Raw genomic sequence first — 21,424 nt, forward strand, 5'->3', positions numbered from 1 at the left:
ATATATGCAACAACCCCAATGTACAACTTGACTAGTCAAAACGTCTTATGTGGTTTTTTCTCTGTATTGTAGCATGAAATTCAAAGTAAATTGTGAGTTTTACATGGTTTTACCGTTTCTACTGAATCTTCATTATTATTATTCACTGACTACATTAAAATTAGTATTAATTGCAAACTGTATTGTTTCTAAACAGTTAAAATAATAATCTGTTGAACTTCAACTTCGATTTTCTCAAAATGGTGGATATGATACATTGGTCTATTTGAAAAGTGACGCGAGAAATACCTTTCATTGCGTGACCGTATTTTCGACTCTCCTCACATTACCGTTCAGCGCCGTGTTGTGTGTATAGTGTCTGGAAAGGTGGTTGACTACTAATAAAATGTGTCGCTGTAACTCTTGATTCTATAAATACTAAATCAGTGATTAATTTATGTTGTGTTGAGAAATCTTAAAATCCTCGTAAATTGATAGTTTTCCGGCAATATGGAAGTGAATTTAGATGAGTACGTGAAAGAGTGGACCGATCTGTCAAATGAGTACAAAAGTCTTGAGGTATTATTACACATCATAACGTATATGCTGCATAAATAACTTAATTCGTATTTATTATTCCAGACCACAAATTCAACCTATTTAGATTTACTGGAAAATTTAGAGCAACTACAGGAGCAATGTACGAAACAAATAAAACATCAACGTTATCGGATGCAGCAAATTTCCAAAAGCATAAAACTGTGAGTAGCCCAAATTTGCTGATTTATCGCCTCTTCAATTTGCTGATTAGATCGTCCCCTTGTTCGTTTACGAAATTGGGCATCAATCACTTGGGTTTAAGAAATAAGCATACACTGATAAGATAATTGTATCCGCTCAAGATTAAAAATTGTACTCACTGTAAACAGCTTTGAGAAAAGTCGCTTCAGAGTGATTTTCATGCAACCTTGAAGTTTTGGCTGCAATTAGAGGCAACATTATGTACACACCAAATTTAAATCAATGGAAATCAGCAAAATTTAGCTGATTTTGAACTTGGCGAAAGATCAGCAAACCTTCCAGCAAAATAATGTTGCTGAAACTTCCAGCAATTCGAACTTCTGCCAAAATGACAGCGTTTTACTGAATTTGCTGTTAGGGTAGAGAACTACTTCGGCCTAATCGCCCATTTTGGGCCTATCGAGCAGAAAACTTCTAATAAATCCATGATCTCAGAGTTAACAAGTCAATTATGCGTTTAGTACGATACTTTAGTTAATAAGCTACCGAACGAAGTCAATGAGAACGCGTAATATGACCGAATCAATTTTTATCTTCATCCGATAGGCCGAAGTGAATTCATTGGCGTTTCAATGGCGTTGCAATGTGTTAGGCCGACTTTATAATCCGTAGGCCGAGTTTGGCGTCAAGAAGCAGTGTTAGACTTTTGACAATATCTCAACGATTCGTTTCTCTTTATCAAATCTTACGGTACGTACGAAAAGGTAAATAAATTTGGAAGCCATCAGTAATAATAACATTTCGTTTGGTGCTAAACTGCGCTAGGTTAAGAAAGACTAAATGCGGTTTGTGCTTAATAGGCCGGAAATGGGGTAGTTAACCCTATGTATTGTTGAAGCTGCAGCACATATGTAAATGACAACGTTTAACTGATTTTCCAGCAAATTTCAACAAAATATTACTGAAACAACAGTAAATTTATTTATATCCGTTTCTACTGATTCTTCAGCAAGTTTCAGCTTCATAGTTTGGAACCAGCTGTCAAATTATTGTATTTTCTTTTTAATCATTTATTATGTATATTAATGACATGCGACGAGTTTTACGGTTTTGTGATATTAATCTTTTTGCTGACGATACTGTGTTATTCATTGCAGCTAAAGATTTAGAAGAAGCCGTTTCACGCTTGAATGAAGATTTGCGTTCTCTAAGTAGATGGTTGAAGTATTAACAATTGAAATTGAATATAAGTAAAACTAAATTCATGGTAATTTCGCGGAAGCGTGTAGATGATGATGTCTTTGTTGTTATTGATGATGAGACAATTGATCGCGTTCAGGAAACTAAATATCTTGGCGTGATTATTGATGACAAACTCAAGTTCAATTCTCATATTGACAATGTCATCAAGAAAATTGCCAAGAAGTATGGAATTCTATGTCGCTTGAAAAACGATTTAACTATTGGTAGTAAAATACAGTTATACAAATCAATCATCTCCCCTCATCTAGACTTTTGCCCTTCCATTTTATTTTTGGCCAATGAAACACAAATATCGAGATTAAAGCGTTTGCAGAATAAAGTAATGCGTTTGATTTTAAGATGTAATAGATTCACTTCCTCAACTTTTATGCTGGACGCTTTGCAATGGCTGTCAGTGAAGCAAAGAATTGTGTTTTTGACTATGGTGTTCATTTTTAAAGTAGTTAACGGTTTGCTGCCTCGATATTTGTGTGATCGGATTGAAAGAGGAAGTGATTTTCATAGATATAACACTAGAAACGCGGATGAAGTAAGAACACCACATCTTTTGAATAATGCTTCAAAAAATTCATTATTTTTCAAAGGTATAAATGTTTTCAATTCGATGCCTAGGCACATCAAGCGTGCAACTACACTTACAGAATTCAAGAGACGCTGCATTTCACATGTAAAAGCTGTTTATTGAGCAGTTAAATTTTTATGAATGGATAAATCATGTATCTTGACAAAGTTATCACTAACGGATTATTTTGTATGGAGACTGTCATAAAGACATTTTAGTAATTTGTGTAGCATATACAAAAAACTACATTGTTTGCCTCGATGGTGATGATGGATTTTTAGTTGTTTGATTTTGTAGTATTAATAGTAAAAATAGCTTTGAGTAGTCTACAATGGTTTGAGCCTCGCGCGCGGAATACAGGTATAAATGACTAATACGTGGAAATTGTGGCAAAAGCCTTGAATTAGTAAAGGGTTGGCTGGAAGTCGTTTCCTTGGATATAGTCCTGGCACTGCGGAAGCTTAAACGTGTAAATCCCAGGTCACGTGTAAATGGAAGTATTGTCGAGGACTATACTTGAACTTTTGATAACTAGTTACACCTTTGAATGTTTTTGGTTGATGCCTATAACATATTTAACAGGACATTTATATCTGTAATTGTAACCAGCTCGATTTTGTTTGCAAACCTGGTTAAAATGTTTATATTTAATTTTCTTAAAGATAACTCGTCCAGCTCAAACCTTTGTAGGGGTAAGAGGTGGGACCATCATCATCATCATCATCATCATCATCATCACTCTCCTTCTTCATCCGGATGATCGCGGTCGGGTCCCTTGTGCCCGAACCGTCTGTACCAGACGTGCTGGCAGTCTTTGTTGTGGTGGCTGCTGGCCGACAACACGACCTCCTCCGGTTGCTTCAGGTGGTACACTGCCGCTATTCGCATGTCCGTCCCATAGCGAAAATCAGTAAGCCGAGAAAATCACGTTTTAAGTTTACTTCGTACCATTGCTTCTTATGTGATGGGACAACTAATTTGACTGTATTTCCAAACTTTTTCAGAACAAAGTTGTTGAGTTCATCCAGTATTGTGAAAATATGCGTGATTATCTAGCATTTGCATTGAAAAACTCAGTTTTGACAAAAACAACTATGGGACCGACATGCGAAGAGCGGCAGTACAGCCCACGCTTCAACGTTGCCGCGGATACCGTCGTCCCGTCACGCAAGATTCGGCACCCACGGGCATGAAAAAACTTCGGCGTTCTTGTTCACTATTGCCGGCACCGACAACAAGTTCATGGCAAGACCGGGTGTGTAAAGCGCGACACTTATGTTCATTTTTCTCGGTAGTCCATTTCCATCACAACAGTCAATCGTGCCACACTCCTGACCTTCCACTTTCGCGAATTTTCCGTCGGCAAGTGTCACAGATATAATGTCACAACTTTTCAATTCACTGAAAAAACTCCGATCGGCAACTGTGTGGCTCGTCGCACCCAAGTCCACTACCCACGGCTTCGAACCGTTGGAACTTTAACACGCGCCGGTGACGAACGCGAACGAAACACAATCTTCCTTTTTCTTCTGTTGTTTTCCTTTCGGCTTCAGGTCGCCGTCCGAATCACGGGCACTCAAACTGCTTATGGCCCTCCTTTTTGCACCGGTGGCAAATTAGAGGTTTCTTCTTGTTGTTCCGACCGTGCACAGTTCCGACTTTCAGCACCAAATCTCCGGATGATCCTTGATGCATTACGGCCTCGTCCAGCAGCTTCCGTTTGACGAGTTCGACGTTGAGGTCGGTGTTAGACCGGCTCTCTAGGGCGGCCGTCAGCGTGTCGTAGGAACTCGGCAGATTTGTCTCCAATTCCTGTCCCGCATTCTTCAGCCTCTCGAACAAATCCTCCATGGCAAAGAGGTGCTCCGCCATATTTTCACCATCCGCGAAACGTTTATCGCAGATCTGCTTCAGAAGCGAAACTTTTGAGGTTAGGGTTGCTGTTTCGTGGTGCTTCTTTATCTCGTCCCATGCTTCCTTCGCTGTCTTGGCCTTACGGATCAGCCTGTGTTGGTTATCCGAGATCAGGAGGCCGATGGTGGACCGAGCCTTGGAGTCCAACGCGTTCCAGGCGTCGTCGGTTTTCCCTTGCTTCTTGACACCGGGGTCGACGCACCGCCACAAATCCTCTCGAGTGAGGAGCAATTCCACCTTAAATTTCCAGGTGGGATAATTGAAATCGTTCAATTGTTGGATGTTGAACCGATTGCCATCCATTTGCGCGAGAAAACCTTCGAAACTTAGCGAATAACCAAGGGGTTGGTCACTCTACACAGTGTGCCAAAATCAAACTGGGGCACACCCGGGTGCAGTCATTGACGTTGTTTGGCACCCATGGTTACAATTTTTATGATCTTCAAAGTTACTGGCAACACTGAACTTTTTCTGCGCCTGTGCAGTGTACATGTGTCAAAATTTGTTATTGACGTTGCCACTCCTAGTCAAATTATTTTCAAAACAACCGTGAGTCTCCACCAAGTCTCGCCATGGATTCTCAAAATCGTTACACCCGTGACGACAGTCGCATCCACATTTCCTCCCATACGAAGAACAGCTGCCAGCGGTATCTTGACCTAAGCGAGGTTTCTGGCCATGGCTACACGAACTAGCGATGCAGCTCCCACGGCTGCGGCTGCTTCCAGTGCTGCTGCTGGTCCGTCTTTTTTGACGAATTTTAGAGGAGACGGACCAGCAGAAGGAACGGCATCAGCAGCAACTAAAGCAGCAGCAGCATTGGAATCAGCCGCAGCCGTGCGAGCTGCATCGCTTATTTGTGTAGCCGTGGTCGACGCTGGAAATCTTGGCCGGTCACGACAAGCGGTGCTTGAGTTTTAATCGGAAAGTCAACAACCAAACAAAAATATACCATCCGACCATTCGAACTGCTCGAATACATCCATGGCGGTGGCTGCTACATCAACCATTCCATCGACCATCGTCCATCGTGTATCACCCCTATTCTGTATTTCGTTTCGAACGAAATTCTCATACAAAAAAATATTTTTTTGTATGAGAATTTCGTTCGAAACGAAATACAGAATAGGGGTGATAATGTTGGAGGACCGTCTTGGCAAAATCTCAAATAGTTCAACAAATTTTTACTCTCGTTCCTTTTTGTACTTCCAACTAACACCATAAGAAATTATAATTACGAATCATAACATTAACTACACAAAAAAAGGAAAATCCTTTCCTTTCTCAGAAAAAAAGCTTCCGCTCTTTCAAAGCTAACGTGTTTTCGGTGTTCTCGTTGCTCCACGCACCGTTCATCTTCTTGGAGGAGGAAAAGCACAGCTTCATAATGAACGGGAGTTTTGTGCATTTGTGATCATCGCGCTGTGATTGCACTTCATGATGACGTTCACCACCATGGCTACGATCGGGAACTCGACCAATCCGGAGGAGGAACTTCCCGATTTCAGCGGGAACATTCGCACTTGCGACGGGTGGCAGTCCTTGGTGGTGAATGCAGTCAGCAGCAGATCCTCGGACGGCATACGGGTGGGTTATTGAAGAAGTGGAGAATGCGATTTTTGCTGGCCTGGGAAGCGATTGTTCTTGGAGGCGCTGTAGACCTTGAAACTGATCGAATTGTCCTGCAGGGTGTACGGGTTGGTGGACTATGACAAGTAGTTAAGCTTGGAAAATGGGCTGGTCCGTTTCAGGTCAGCGGTGCGTCCTTCATCAGTCCGACGTGTGTTCCGGCCGGTGTTGGTTTCCAGTTTTCCGACGGATGATACTCGGGCGGTGAAAAATTCGGTGCAAATCCATTTCCTCCGCCGGCTCCCAGAAGGGTTGGTTGACTAATGATTGACGTTCGTTGTGCGGGGTCGGCCTTCCACCGAAGATAGAAGGATCGTGTAGCAACGGAGCTCGTCGTTTTTGAAAACATTGAAAAACAAAACAAATATAAGAACTGTTAAAATACCGGGTTGCCAAACAAGGCATTATTCACAAGTAATCAAAAGTCAGTTCAATGACTTCTTGACACTGCCGGTACAGCTGCGGCACACTGAGGTACACTGAGAAAAAAGTTGGCGTAAAACAAGTGTGTAGAGTGACCACCCCTTGCGAAAAACCTAACAATTTTCGCGTAAGAAAAAAAAAAAACCCAGAAATCTCAAAATGGCGTCGAATTTTCTTTTGTTCTTCCACTCTCTATCACGCACAGGCCCATAAACTGTCGGAGGATTATGCGCAGCGAGAGAGTAATGCTACAACGTCTGTTGTCTGGAAGAAACGAGTAGGAACTAAAACTTTATTTTTACTGTCAGTTACATGGGGTCGTGTGCTGTTAGGTACTCAGGTGTATCAAATCTACTAATTCAAATCATTAACTTCATTCGTTGCTGGCATGGTTGTGCCAACAGATTTGACATGAGGTGCGGTTTTCGAGACTCCGGATGACTTTCTCGTTTTTTTAACTAGTATGTTTATTTGGAAGGCTCAATCGCGTTAGCTTTACGGAGCCGATAGTTCATTGTTCTTTGTTTGTAACAAAATTCACTTAATTCTATGTCTAGTAGGAGTTGGGCCGAATACTCGCGGCTTACTCGAGGTTAGAGAGGTACATTGCTGAAGGATAGGATCAGGGGAGGAGCTTGGGGGTAAGGTTTCGTTGTCTCGTCAGAGCGTTGTCGCCAGTATGAATGGTAGTGCGGTTATGGTGGGTGACCAGTGGGCGACGATGAGACTCATCGAGACGGGGGGACAAGACAAACAAAAACTAATAAAGATAGACAAAAGACAAAGGAATTAAATTCTTATACTAGACATTTGAAGAAACACATAAACCGACTGCATATAGCAGATATCGCAAGTTCCCAACACCGTCTCTGATAGGAACATAGGGTTGTCTTCCTTGGGCCTCAAGGGTATTTAAAAGTCGCTCTCTGGCGGCGTAACTATCCGTACAATGCCAAACTGCGTGATCGATGTCATCGTAACCGTTTCCACACCGACAGATGTTGCTGTCCACGAGGTTTATTCTATTGAGATGAGCATCTAGCGAGTAGTGGTTGGACATAAGTCTACTCATCACGCGAATGAAGTCACGATATGTAGTGGTGGTAGATTCTCATAAATCGAGATTGTGTGTTCAGCCCAAGAATTTCTTCAAAATTTTCAATTATAAGTGTGTTCGTCACTCCGCATTTGATTAGTATTCTGAGAGAGAGCTCTCAGAAACGGTTCGGGTGGGGTGTTACTCCTGCCAGAACCTCGAGACTCATGTTATGCGTTGAGTGCATACAGCCGAGAGCAATACACAGACAACGATATTGAATTCGTTCCAATTTTATTAGGTGACATTTTCTTGCCGAGAGTAAGCAGAAAGAGCTGTACTCTAGAACAGAGAGAATAGTTGTTTTATAAAGCGTTATGAGGTCTGCCGGATGAGAACCCCACCATGTGCCGCAAATTGAACGGAGAAAGTTGATCCTCTGCTGACATTTTTGCTTCAAATACGTAATATGGGTATTCCAAGTGCACTTTGAATCAAACCAGACCCCAAGGTACTTGAAAGACAATGATTGAGTAATGTTTCTGCCCAAAAGATTAAGCTGCATTTGGGCTGGGTACCGCTTTCGAGTAAACACTACCAGTTCAGTTTTCTGCGGCGAGAATTCGATCCCTAGATTCCTAGCCCAAGACGACAAGTTATCTAAGGAACTTTGCAATGGTCCTTGCAAGTCCACGGCATGTGGACCTCTTACGGAAACCACACCGTCATCTGCAAGTTGTCTTAGCGTGCATTGTTCTCCCAAACAGTTGTCTATATCTTTGACATAAAAGTTATAAAGAAGAGGGCTGAGACATGAGCCTTGGGGCAGGCCCATGTAGCTAATTCTGGAAGTTGTCAGTTGTCCAAGGGAAAAGTTCATTTGCTTTTCTGACAACAAATTGTACAATAAATTATTTAAAATTCCAGAAAGTCCACATCTGTGCAGATTGTCTGACAGAATTTCAATGGAAACTGAATCAAAAGCCCCCTTAATGTCCAAGAATACTGAAGCCAATTGCTCCTTGTGTGCAAAGGCCAGTTGAATATCTGTGGAAAGCAGTGCTAGACAATCGTTTGTTCCTTTGCTCTTGCGGAACCCAAACTGTGTATTTGATAGCAAGTTATTTGTTTCGACCCACTGATCGAGTCTCCGAAGGATCATTTTCTCCAACAATTTCCTAATGCACGAAACCATTGCAATCGGACGGTATGAGTTATGGTCAGACGCTGGTTTGCCAGGTTTTTGAATGGCTATTATTTTGACCTGTCTCCATTCAGGCGGTATAATGTTATTTTCTAGTAAGGAATTGAATAAGTTTAGCAAGCGTCTTTTAGCGATGTCTGGGAGATTTTTCAGAAGATTGAATTTAATCATATCGCTTCCCGGTGAGGAGTTGTTCGATGAAAGAAGAGCCATAGAGAATTCCAGCATTGTGAATGGTCTATCCAGAGAGCTGCCGTTCGGAGACGCTTCTCGAAGAATGTGTTGTGCTGGAACTGAGTCCGGACAGACCTTTTTAGCGAAATCGAATATCCATCGGTTGGAGTATTCTTCACTCTCATTAGAAGATGAGCGGTTACGCATGTTGCGAGCCACCCTCCACAAGGTGTTCATTGAGGTTTCTCGTGAGAGTCCCTCGACGAAATTGCGCCAATAACCGCGTTTTTTTTTGCTTTGATTATTTGTTTCAGCTTTGTTTCAAGCTTCGAATATTCCTCGAAGTATGTGGAGGTTTTGTGTCTACGAAAAGCTTTGAAAGCATCAGATTTTTCTACATACAATTCTTCGTCCGATCCAGGTGTGGCTGGTCTCCTTTTGAACGGCGCACTTGGAACTTTTCTTTTTTGTGCTTCCAGTGAGCTTTTGCATATCAAGTCGGCGAGGAATCGATATTCTTCCAATGGTGGAAGCGTATCTATTGATTCGGCACCGATTGTCACCGCCGTTGCATATTTCTGCCAATCTATGTTCCTTGTAAGATCAAATGGAACACGAAATGGTTCTGCAGAGTGAGGGGCACACTTAATTGAAATGATGATTGGCAAATGATCGCTACCATGGGGATCATTGATAACCTTCCACAGACAATCCAATGATAGCGATCTTGAACACAAAGATAGGTCGAGTCGGCTTTCTCGAGCCGGAGGTTTTGCTATACGTGTCGCTTCACCAGTGTTCAAAATAGTCAAGTTGAAATCGTCGTATAAATCGTAAAAAATAGCCGCTCTATTGTCATCGTATAGCTGACCCCACCCAGTACCTTGAGTTTTCATATCACCCAGAATTAAAACTGGGGATGGAAGAATCGAAACTAGATTCCAGAGTTGACTACGACTAATGGAGGTTCTTGGTGGAACATAAACTGAAGCTATGCAAAGGTCTATGTTCTTCACATTTATTTGGCAAGCGACGATTTCGACGCCTGATAGAGCAGGAAGGGAAATTTTGTAGAAAGGGTAGCACTTTTTGATCCCTAAAAGTACTCCACCATAAGAATCGTCTCTATCCAGGCGTATAATGTTAAAATCGTGGAAGTTGAGTTCTTTATCGGAATAAAGCCATGTTTCACAGAGAGCAAATATATCACAATCAGAATTGTGACGTAAAAATTTGAACGAGTCTAGTTTAGGCACTAGACTACGACAGTTCCACTGTAGCACAGTGATCATATCTTCAACCTCGTTCGACGAATTATCCATCGAAAGATATGATTGATGCAAGGAGGGGTCATGAAACAGTCAATTGCTTAAGATATGATTCTAATGTTGGAAGCAAGGCAGAAACTAAGCTTCTAAGAGGGTCTTGTATGTTGAACATATTTAATATGAATTCCACAATGTCCGAAAAAGCTAGCAAACCTCGTTCGGATTTGGATTTCTTTTGAAAAGTTTGAGGAGCAGCTTTATTATTTTTATTATCTTTTTTGGGCAATGGTGGAAAATTCCTGCTGCATCCAGGGATTGGTTCAGCAGGAGTCTTCGGTTTCGTTTTTTCATCCCCATTACCCTGGGAATTTGCCAATCTTCTGGAGGTGACTTTAGTTTTCTTACGGCGCACTTTCGGGGAGGGGCATTTTCTTTTTGTGAATCCGTCCATTTTTGAAGGTGCGTGTACCTCCGTAGAATCACCTTCATCGGATGAGTCAGAGTTCGATTCTTCAGCTGACAAAATCGAAAATTGGTTTGCCTCTTGGACGGCTGATGCAGCCTTCACCATTTGAGCATATGTCTGCTTGGAGCGTCCTGAGATTGAACGCTGCACTTTATCGGAGTGCTGCTTGTACATCGGGCACTCCTGTAAAGGGTGAGGATTCTCGCCACAGTTAACGCATTTTACTGATTCTTTGTGGCAAGAATCCTCTTTGTGGTTTGACAAATCGCCTTTGCAGAATTTACGTTTTTTACGCAGATAGATTTATTTGGGTTTGCAAGGGGATTATACTATTGAAATATTTCAGAAAGTACCCAACGGTGCTTCTTCTATTTGCGTGACAAGCTTTCATTGTTGTTTTCATTAAAGTATTACTCAGGAAACAATGTTAAACATAATTTTTGTACATGGAATTGTAACTAATCTTATATGTGCTTCATTTTGATTTGGGATAAGTGTTTGAACTATGGCTCGGGATTTCCACTTTGGCGTGCTTCTATTGTGACATATATCCATACGTATTTTTGTAGTGCGACATAGTGGAAGCGTGTGGGCATAGTTGGAGCATATACCCTATACAATTTAAAAATCAGCTAGGAAACTAACTTCAAAAAGAAGCATTTTAGTCACATCAAGGCGTTACCTGGGTCGAACTAAGATATAATAAATAGGTGTCAAAATCAAAAGTACTTGAAACTAGATTACAAGCACAAGTTCAGGTACTTAATAAAGCATGGGTTATGATTGATTAGGTGAATTAGCGATTTCAATTATTTATTAAATTAGACTAATGAGATATCATAATCATCTAATGAACTTAAATAAGAAACTTCAGAAAGTCTAATGACATTAATGACGATAAGATTAACAAAATAATTAAGATGCGGGGGGTCCGCTTAGGGAGGCAACTAACCTTTATAGTTGTAGAATAAATCTTCTTATTTAGTCTTGAACTTTAATAAGAAAACGCAAGCAGACCAATAGCATTAAGGGCCGATTTCTTCACCTCCGCTTAAGCCTTAAACCAGGTTTAACTATATGGGTAAGCCTGGTTTAAGATTTAAGCGGGGGTGAAGAAAACGGCCCTAAGTAGATTAACAAGGAGAGGAATAGTTTAGGAAATAAGTAAAAGTAGAGGTATGTGACAATTAATAACTTTTAAACTTTTGGAGGTATTGTATTCCCCTGAGTTTGTTGTACTCGATTACTATATTATTCTCTCAATACGCGAAATCTCTTATATATGCGATTAAAGCATTTGAGTTAACTTATTTCTTAGTGTTCAAGTACTTACATTTGTAAACAGCAGTCAATGTTAATCTATAAACTAAACCCTACGTTAAATCGTTCTGTCCTTATGTGGTATTGATACATGTTAAACTTTTCGCGGCTGTCGGAATCAACGCGCCTACGTCTACGGAGCTTACGCAGAAGTGATTCGCAATGCGGTAGAGCTCACCAAAAGTTTTTTTGAACTTCTGTAGTATAGAATTTGTTCGGTACGGTCGTGAAATCTTGAGATTGATACGTGCGGTAAAATAACTAAATTGAAACAAAGTTCAACAGTGAAATAAGTAGAATATTTAAGGAGGAAACAAAAATTAATCAACTTGCCAACATAGGCTATCACATTTATTTTAGTGGCACTCTTTAAGTGATAATAAGCTGATTTTCGTATCTTAAGTAATTTAGATGTTTAGCTCTAAACGGTTTTACTGATTCGAGGTCGTTACTTAAGCGGTGTTGGTACAGGTTAAACCTTTGCCGACTGTCGGATTCAACGCGCCTACGTCTACGGAGCTTACGCAGAAGTGATACGCAATTCGGTAGAGCTTGTCAAACGCTTTTGAGCTTATGTAGCATAGGATTTGTTCGGTGCGGTCGCGAAATCTTGAAATGATAGATAAAAATTTAAAGAATTTAAATTAAGTAATTTGATACAATATCTAGGGAGGAAACCAAAATTAATCAACTTGCTAACATAGGCTATCACATTTATTTTGGTGGCACTCTTTAAATGACAATAAGCCTTTTTTTCTCGCTTCGGTTGTCTCGCACGGCTTTCGGAATTCGCGCGGTTTTCGTAACTTACATAATTTAGATATTTCGTTCGAAACGGATTTACTTATTCAATCGGTTTACTACAAACACTCTATACATAAGCACGAACAGAAGTGTACACACCTTTTAATTTATGAATCTTGGGTATGTTTGAATTGTATATACCAGTACAGCTGGTATAAATGGTAAAAGGTGGTATAAGTGTAAATAAATTTTGAGTGTAAAAACCGTTCTCTCCAACACTAGGTGTCACTAGCAATTGAAATTTAAATGCCTCCTTTTCTGATTCCCATGTTACCTATCTGTTCTGTGATTCTAGTCTACACATGGCAGGTTTGCCATGTCATCACATGTATTTTTGGTTCACGCCACCCCTGGAAACACTGGAAAACGTGTTTGTTTTCGCGATCCTCTTCTGTCAGCGTTTAACTGGTGGCGCGACGCCATCCGGAAGAATTTTCGTTTGAATTATTTCCAAATTTATAGTCCAGTTTAGTTTTTACGTATTCAGTAATCGTGTTGGGACAGTGTTAGTGATTAAGACCGTGAAATCAGCTTGGAAAGAAAAGAGTCCCATTGGTTAAGGCGTGCCGTGCTTTTCTGGATACTAATTTGGTGAGCTCGTTCCTGAATATGTATTGCAACTCTATCGTAAATAATTTTTAAAATCATTAATTTTGCGTCAATCAAATTTCGCAATACTGAAAATTTCAGTACATTATCAGCATCGATAATGTATCGGTACAAACAACTTTTCCAACTCATTGAATACGCGTCAATCAAGCAATACCGCTTGATTGAAACTGCCAGTGCATTATTAACCGTTATGTGATCGACAAAAAAAAAACACCTTAATGTGCTCGACAAGGGTACCCGGGTACACACAAAATGAAATACTTGCTACTGTGAACTATTGTGACCGATTCTGAATCTTTTGACACCAATGGATTCAGAAACTTATCTTATTTCTGGACATTGCCAACAATGTCCATCCGGAATAGTCTGGTTCTCGGAAATCCGGATTTTCTGTATAATGTTCCAGAACTAAGCATTTTATTGGCACTTTCGCTAGAATTTTGAAGGAATCGATATCAAAGTATCAGAATTTCCTTCAAAAACAATTTCAGCATACTTGAGGACCGGTTTCAGGTTTCTCCCCGGAACGGCCATTTCGGCGCAGGTTCCCGTAGGGCCTCTAGTGGCCATAGAAGTGTTTTTGAAGAAACCCCTGCAATATGGGTATCCAAATTCAAGAATTTACAGCAGGAGACTGTTTATCATAATTTTGTGATGATCCGATGGATTGTCCCCGAGACGGCCATTCCGGAGCAGGTTCCCGTAGGGCTTCTAGTGGCCATAGAAGTGTTTAGGAAGAAACCCCTGAAATATGGGTATCAAAATTCATGAATTTACAGCAGGAGACTGTTTACCATAATTTTGTAATCATCCGATGGATTGTCCCCAGAACGGCCATTCCGGAGCAGGTTCCCGTAGGGCTTCTAGTGGCCATAGAAGTGTTTGGGAAGAAACCTCTGCAATATGGGTATCAAAATTCATGAATTTACAGCAGGAGACTGTTTATCATAATGTTGTGGTCATCCGATGGATTATCCCCGAGACGGCCATTCCGGAGCAGGTTTCTGTTGGGCCTCTAGTGGCCATAGAAGTGTTTGGGAAGAAACCCCTGCAAAATGGGTATCAAAATTCATGAATTTCCAGCAGGAGACTGTTTATCATAATTTTGTGATCATCCGATGGATTGTCCCCACAACGGCCATTCCGGAGCAGGTTCCTGTAGGGCCTGCAGTGCCCATAGAAGTGTTTGGGAAGAAACCCCTGCAATATGGGTATGCAAATTCATGAATTTACAGCAAGAGACTGTTTATCATAATGTTGTGGTCATCCGATGGATTGTCCCCGGGACGGCCATTCCGGAGCAGGTTTCTGTTGGGCTCTAGTGGCCATAGAAGTGTTTGGGAAGAAACCCCTGTAATATGGGTATCAAAATTCATGAATTTACAGCAGGAGACTGTTTATCATAATTTTGTGGTCATCCAATGGATTGTCCCGGGACGGCCTTTTCGGAGCAGGTTCCCGTAGAGCTTCTAGTCGCCATAGAAGTGTTTGGGAAGAAACCCCTGAAATATGGATATCAAAATTCATGAATTTCTAGCAGGAAAATGTTTATCATAATTTTGTGATGATCCGATGGATTTACCCCAGAACGGCCACTCCGAAGCAGGTTCCTGTAGGGCCTCCAGTGCCCATAGAAGTGTTTGGGAAGAAACCCCTGAAATATGGGTATAAAAATTCATGAATTTATAGCAGGAGACTGTTTATTATAATGTTGTGGTCATCCGATGGATTGTCCCCAGAACGGCCATTCCGGAGCAGGTTCCCGGAGGGCCTCTAGTAGCCATAGAAGTTGTTTGCAAGGATGTTCCTACAATATGGGTATGAAAATTCATGAATTTTCAGCAGTAGACTATTCATCATATTTTCGTGGCTATCTGACAGATTGTCCCCGGAATGGGCTTGGATAGAATGCTCTTTATTTTTTGAAATTTAAAAAAAGAAACTTTTCTCATTATTTGTTTGTATCTGACTAAATGTCCATGAAATGGCCATTTTTAGAACAAGTGAATAATCGAGTGGTGGTGAAAAATTCAGGATGAAAACTCATGCAATTTTTATTTTCTTGAGTTTTCCTGGTGTTCAATCTCTCTAGGGGTATAAACGTTGTGGATTAATGTTGTATGGAGTTTTTGCAGTCTTTACTGTGCTAAAAATAAACTGACATTTCTATGGACTTTTAATCCTCATAAAAAATTGTTAAAAAATTACAAGCACATAAAAAGCAAACGAAAAAAAAAAAAAATAGCATTTATCGTAAATTTATTGGCAGTGCTGATTGCACACAGGTCTTAAGCATGACTTCACATCTTCCTGGTCTTCCTACACTTGATGTCTCCACTTTTGCAGATATGACAGATGCCAACTTGTGGCTCCCGTCCGGACGGATCTGTGCTCTTAGACTGACATATATGAGCGTCAATTTTGACAAAGAATTCAGTCGACTTTTCGTCGAGTAACGAACTGTTCTGTCATTAATTATGATACATATTATAGGGGCTTCTTCCCAAACACTTTGATCGCGCACGGGAGAGATCCCTACGTTGTGTTTATTTGTTTATCTTTCAATTGTCAATTGCCGATCGAGACGGATAGCAATGAAAAGCGCCGATTGCATCGCCGTCCTGCCATGGCGGAGGCATACGAGCTACTAATTTATTGTTGTTTTGTTTTGTATATTTATTTTATTTATTTATTTATTTATTTCGTCAACCAACGTAGACTAGCACATATTAGAATACAGTTTTGTTTTCTTAAATTTATTTATTTATTTCGTCAACTTTGGACAAAAGGTTAAAAGTATAATTTTTTCTTTAATAAAAATTAAGCAGTGTCAGCTTTCCTATTTTTTATGAGTTATAATGCCTTATGGAGTAAAAATATTGTTTTAGTTTATGCCGAGACATTGTAAAGTTAATGGTTTCGCAGTATTGATTGTAAGAGGCCATCATGCGGTTTAATGGCCCATATTTTGCATAATTTGTACGATGATGTTTTATGGCAAATAAATTTCGATTTCGGAGTTGCCGAGTAGGTGCATGGAAATTTAATTTTGATAAAAGTTCTGTGGAGTCAATGCGTTGCGAAACGATATCGTTTACAAATGAAACCATTGCATATTCACGACGCTCTTTTAATGTTTGTATGTTTATAAGCATGCAGCGTGCTTGATATGATGGAAGAGGAAATGATGTCCAACCTAATTTACGAAGAGCGTATAATAGAAATTGTTTTTGTACGGATTCTAATCTTTCTTCGTGCGTGATTGAAAAAGGAGACCATACAATGCTGAAATATTCCAGTATTGACCTCACATAGGCGATATATAGTGTTTTAATTGTGTATGGGTCCTGAAAGTTATAGCAAAAGCGCTTGATAAAGCCTAGCATGTTATTTGCCCTGTGAATAATTGTGTTGTAATGGTCTATGAAAGTTAGCTTAGAGTCTAAGATAATTCCTAAATCCCTAACTCTTTCACATTTTTCTACATTTTGATTTCCTAGTGCAATTGAAATATTTGAAGTTGTTCTTTTCCTGCTAAATGATATTAAGTTACATTTTTTTACATTCAATTCTAGTAGACTTTTTTTGCACCATATGTAGAATATGTGTATTTCATTCCGGAATATATTGATGTCTTCTTCATTTCTTATTTCTAAAAAGAGCTTCATGTCGTCGGCATAAATAAGACATTTAAGTTTTTTGAGAATGAAATAAATGTCGTTTACGTATAGAATAAAAAGAAAAGGTCCCAAATGAGAGCCTTGGGGGACGCCTGAAGTGACTTGAATTGGACTCGATTTCTTTCCGTTGAATTTAATTATTTGTTGGCGGTTAGTTAAATATGATTCAAGCCATTTTAGGAGCCCTGATTCAATTCCAATTTTTTGCAATTTAAAAAGTAGCATTGGTATGTCTATGCGGTCAAATGCCTTGCTAAAGTCTGTATAGAGAGCTTCTACGTGGTTTCCATTATCCATTGCATTCAATGAATAGTCTATAAATTCAAGTAAATTTGTCGAGGTCGAGCGACCCTTGAAAAAGCCGTGTTGCATGTCAGTAATTCTATTTTTGATTTGGAGAAATAATTTTTCGTTGACAATTGCCTCGAAAAGTTTAGGAATGCAAGAGATAATGGCTATACCACGATAATTACGTACGTCAGATTTTCGGCCAGATTTAAAGATAGGCACTAGGAATGAGCTTTTCCAAGTTTTTGGGAAGGTTCCAGATTCCAGGGACATATTAAAAATCCAGAACAATGGAGCAGTGAGTTCCATTGCTAGACATTTAATAAAAACTGGAGGAATTCCGTCAGGTCCAGGACCTTTTGAGGAGTCTAAATTTTTTAAAGCCTGCAAACTATCCTGCACTTGAAGTTGATTGAGGCCAATGTCCCTTGAAAATTCTGGAAAAAATGCAAAATAATCGCGGTCGCGATCTTCTTCAGAAAATGTCGTATAGATTTCTTGAAAAAATTTTGCAAATAGATGGCAGTTTTTTTCCGAGCTATCACCGACATTTTCGTCGAGTTGCATTATTGAAGGAAAATTGTCAGATTTTAATTTGGTTTTTACGTAATTAAAGAAGTTCTTTGGACAGGACTTTATTTCATGTTCTGTTTTTGCATTATATTCTTCAAATGCAGTACTGATAGCTAAATTCAGTTGATCGCATAGATCCAAATAAATTAATAAATTATTACTACTATTGTGTTTTTTATAAATTTTATGTGCTTTTTGCTTCCGATTTTTCAAGTTTCTTATTTGTCTGTTATACCAGACTGGATTTTGTGTGTTGCTGTTGCGTCTTTTTTTCTTCAAAGGAATTTCTTCCGAAATTATTTCTGTTAAAATTTTGTAGAACACGTCTATACCAATTTCGACATTTCCTACATTCCTTAAAATTAATTGCCAATTGACACTGTTTAATTTAAATTTTATTGTAATTGTAATTGTAATGGTACAGTGGGTAGGGTAGTTGCACATATAGATGACATTGCACAAACACATTTCTATGGTCACTAGAGGCCTCCAATAGAGGCCCTACGGGAACCTACTCCGGAATGGCCGTCCCGGGGACAATCCATCGGATGATCACAAAATTATGATAAACAGTCTCCTGCTAGAAATTCATGAATTTTGATACCCATATTGCAGGGGTTTCTTCTATGGCCACTAGAGGCCCTACGGGAACATAATACGAAATGGCCGTCCCGTGGACCATCCATCGGATGATCACAAAATTATGATAAACAGTCTCCTGCTTGAAATTCATGAATTTTGATACCCATATTGCAGGGGTTTCTTCCCAAACACTTCTATGGCCACTAGAGGCCCTACGGGAACCTACTCCAGAATGGCCGTCCCGGGGACCATCCATCGGATGACCACAAAATTATGATAAACAGTCTCCTGCTGTAAATTCATGAATTTTGATACCCATATTGCAGGGGTCTCTTCCCAAACACATCTATGGCCACTAGAGGTCCTACAAGAAGCTACTCTGAAATGGCCGTCCGGGGACAATCCATCGGATGACCACAAAATTATGATAAACAGTCTCCTGCTGTAAATTCTTGAATTTTGATACCCATATTGCAGGGGTTTCTTCCCAAACACTTCTATGGCCACTAGAGGCCCTACGGGAACCTGCGGTGGAATGGCCGTTCCGGGGGAAATCCATCGGATGACCACAAAATTATGATAAACAGTCTCCTGCTGTAAATTCTTGAATTTTCATAACCATATTGCAGGGGTTTCTTCAAAAACACTTCTATGGCCACTAGAGGCCCTAGAGGAACCTGCGTCGGAATGGCCGTTCCGGGGGCAATCCATCGGATTACCACAGAATTATGATAAACAGTCTCCTGCTGTATATTCATGAATTTTGATACCCATATTGCAGGGGTTTCTTCCCAAACACTTCTATGGTCACTAGAGGCCCTACGGGAAGCTGCGCCGGAATGGCCGTCCCGGGGAGAATTCTTTGGATGACCACAAAATTTATGATAAACAGTCTCCTGCTGTAAATTCTTGAATTTGGATACCCATATTGCAGGGGTTTCTTCAAAAACACTTCTATGGCCACTAGAGGCCCTATGGGAACCTGCGCCGAAATGGCCGTTTCGGGGAGAAACCTTAAACTGGTTCTCAAGTAAGCTGAAATTGTTTTTGAAGGAAATTCTGATACTTTGATATCGATTCCTTCAAAATTCTAGCGAAAGTGCCAAGAAAATGCTTAAGCTGGGTTTAGATAGGGCAAGTCAAATGATCAACTCAGTTGAATTCAATTGGCTTGAAAAGTTGAGCCTGGTTCAACTTTTTTCAATTCAAGTGAGTTGATCAAGTCAGTTGAATGGCATGGTTTACACGTTCAATTCGAGTTCAAGTCAGTTCAACTGACTTTATCAATTGACTTGCCCTATCTAAACCCAGCTTTAGTTCTGGAACATTATACAGAAAATCCGGATTTCTGGGAACCAGACTATTCCGGATGGACATTGTTGGCAATGTCCAGAAAGAAGATAAGTTTCTGAATCCATTAGTGCCAAAAGATTCAGAATCGGTTAACATTGGCCGCAGTAGCAAGCAGTTCAATTTTATGGGTACCCGGGTACCCTTGTCGAGCTGTTTAAGGGTAAAAAATTTCACGACCCCCCCTTTCGAAGCCCCTTGCAGCAATTTGAAATCTTTCTTCACGAAAAGTTGTCACTCCATGAGTTCTAAGATGTCACTGAATTCTGGTTTCCTGTCGTGAAAATAACTTTATAATTTATTAACTTGAAATCTGAAAAGGTACCCGGGTACCCTGTCGATCACATGAGGGTTAATGATTCCCACTTTGAAATGAATTGGAGCGGGGCTTATCGTATACGACAATTGCTTCGGAATACTTGCGTTCTTGAAATGGGCATTTGGAGTTGCGATAGAGTTAGATTGTAAATACACACACAAACACACGTCACCCCTGGCAACACTGGTGTGCATCTTTCCCGTTTGGTTAAAGATGCAGATACGCCCTGAGACATTGTTAGTTTTCAAGCTACCTCAAGGTTTTACCAATGCCAAGCGAGCTTTCGACTGTGTTCTGCATGACCGTTTGTTAACGCGTTATTTTCGTCTCATTATAAATTATTAAGCATTATTAACGCATATTTTTATCTCATTTTCAGATGCACGAAAGACAAGAGGCTCACTCCAGAGGAGAAAGATTCATTAGCGGAATTGAACAAAAACATGCTGAAACGGAAGGCTCAATTGCATGAAATCGAACAAGGCTTACCGCAAAAGAATAGTTTCTATTTAAACATTATTCTTGGGGACGTCAATGTCTCAATCTTGAATAGAAGCGATAAGGTTCGTTACAAAGATGACTACGAAAAGTTTAAACTGATTTTGAACGTTATTGGCTTATTTTTGTCGTTCCTGAATATCGTTGTTAACTATAGGTAATGTTACATTGGTTTTTTTTTTATAATTAATCGCTCTATCATCATTTTGTCTTGTTATTTTAGAGCTCTGGAACTTGCATTTATGTTTCTCTTAGTTTGGTACTATTGCACGCTGACGATTAGGGAATCTATTTTGAAGGTAAGATGCAAACAATTATTGTTCAAATACACAGTAACATCATCGAAAACATTTCTATGTAAATGATGATGATGATGATGATGATGATGGTCCCACCTCTTATCCCTACCAAGGTTTGAGCTGGACGATTTATCTTTAAGATAATTAAATATGACATTTTAACCAGGATAACAAACAAAATCGAGTTACATGTAGAAATTCCCTCTAGGTTTACAGTTGCTTCTCAGCAAATGGGGAAAAGCTCAGACATCCGCCTCTTAGTTCTCCTTTTTGTCCTTTTTACAACACTTATGACAAGAGTTAATGAACAATCAACAAAGCGTCCTATTACACTCACTAGCAACCCCGCAATCTGAGGCTATCATAATTATCAGCAATGTCAGGAATGCTCACGAACCCCCAACATTTGCCAGAAAACTTACTACTAACCTCAAGGTATC

General features: G+C 40.0%; 1 protein-coding gene across 1 annotated transcript; it reads left to right on the top strand.

Moving 5' to 3' along the window:
- Positions 1 to 361: 361 nt before the first annotated feature.
- LOC135713093 (transmembrane protein 120 homolog) lies at positions 362 to 21,065 on the top strand. The gene is made up of 4 exons (XM_065236196.1): positions 362 to 558; positions 622 to 740; positions 20,567 to 20,842; positions 20,909 to 21,065. Exons 1-4 carry the CDS (start codon positions 490 to 492, stop codon positions 21,048 to 21,050), a joined length of 606 nt encoding a protein of 201 aa, XP_065092268.1. The 5' UTR covers positions 362 to 489; the 3' UTR covers positions 21,051 to 21,065.
- Positions 21,066 to 21,424: the final 359 nt, after the last annotated feature.

This window comes from Ochlerotatus camptorhynchus, unplaced genomic scaffold (genome assembly GCF_037179485.1).
Source record: "Ochlerotatus camptorhynchus isolate MF236.1 unplaced genomic scaffold, CSIRO-AGI_Acam_v1.1 ptg000533l, whole genome shotgun sequence".
Classification (NCBI taxonomy): Eukaryota; Metazoa; Arthropoda; class Insecta; order Diptera; family Culicidae; genus Ochlerotatus; species Ochlerotatus camptorhynchus.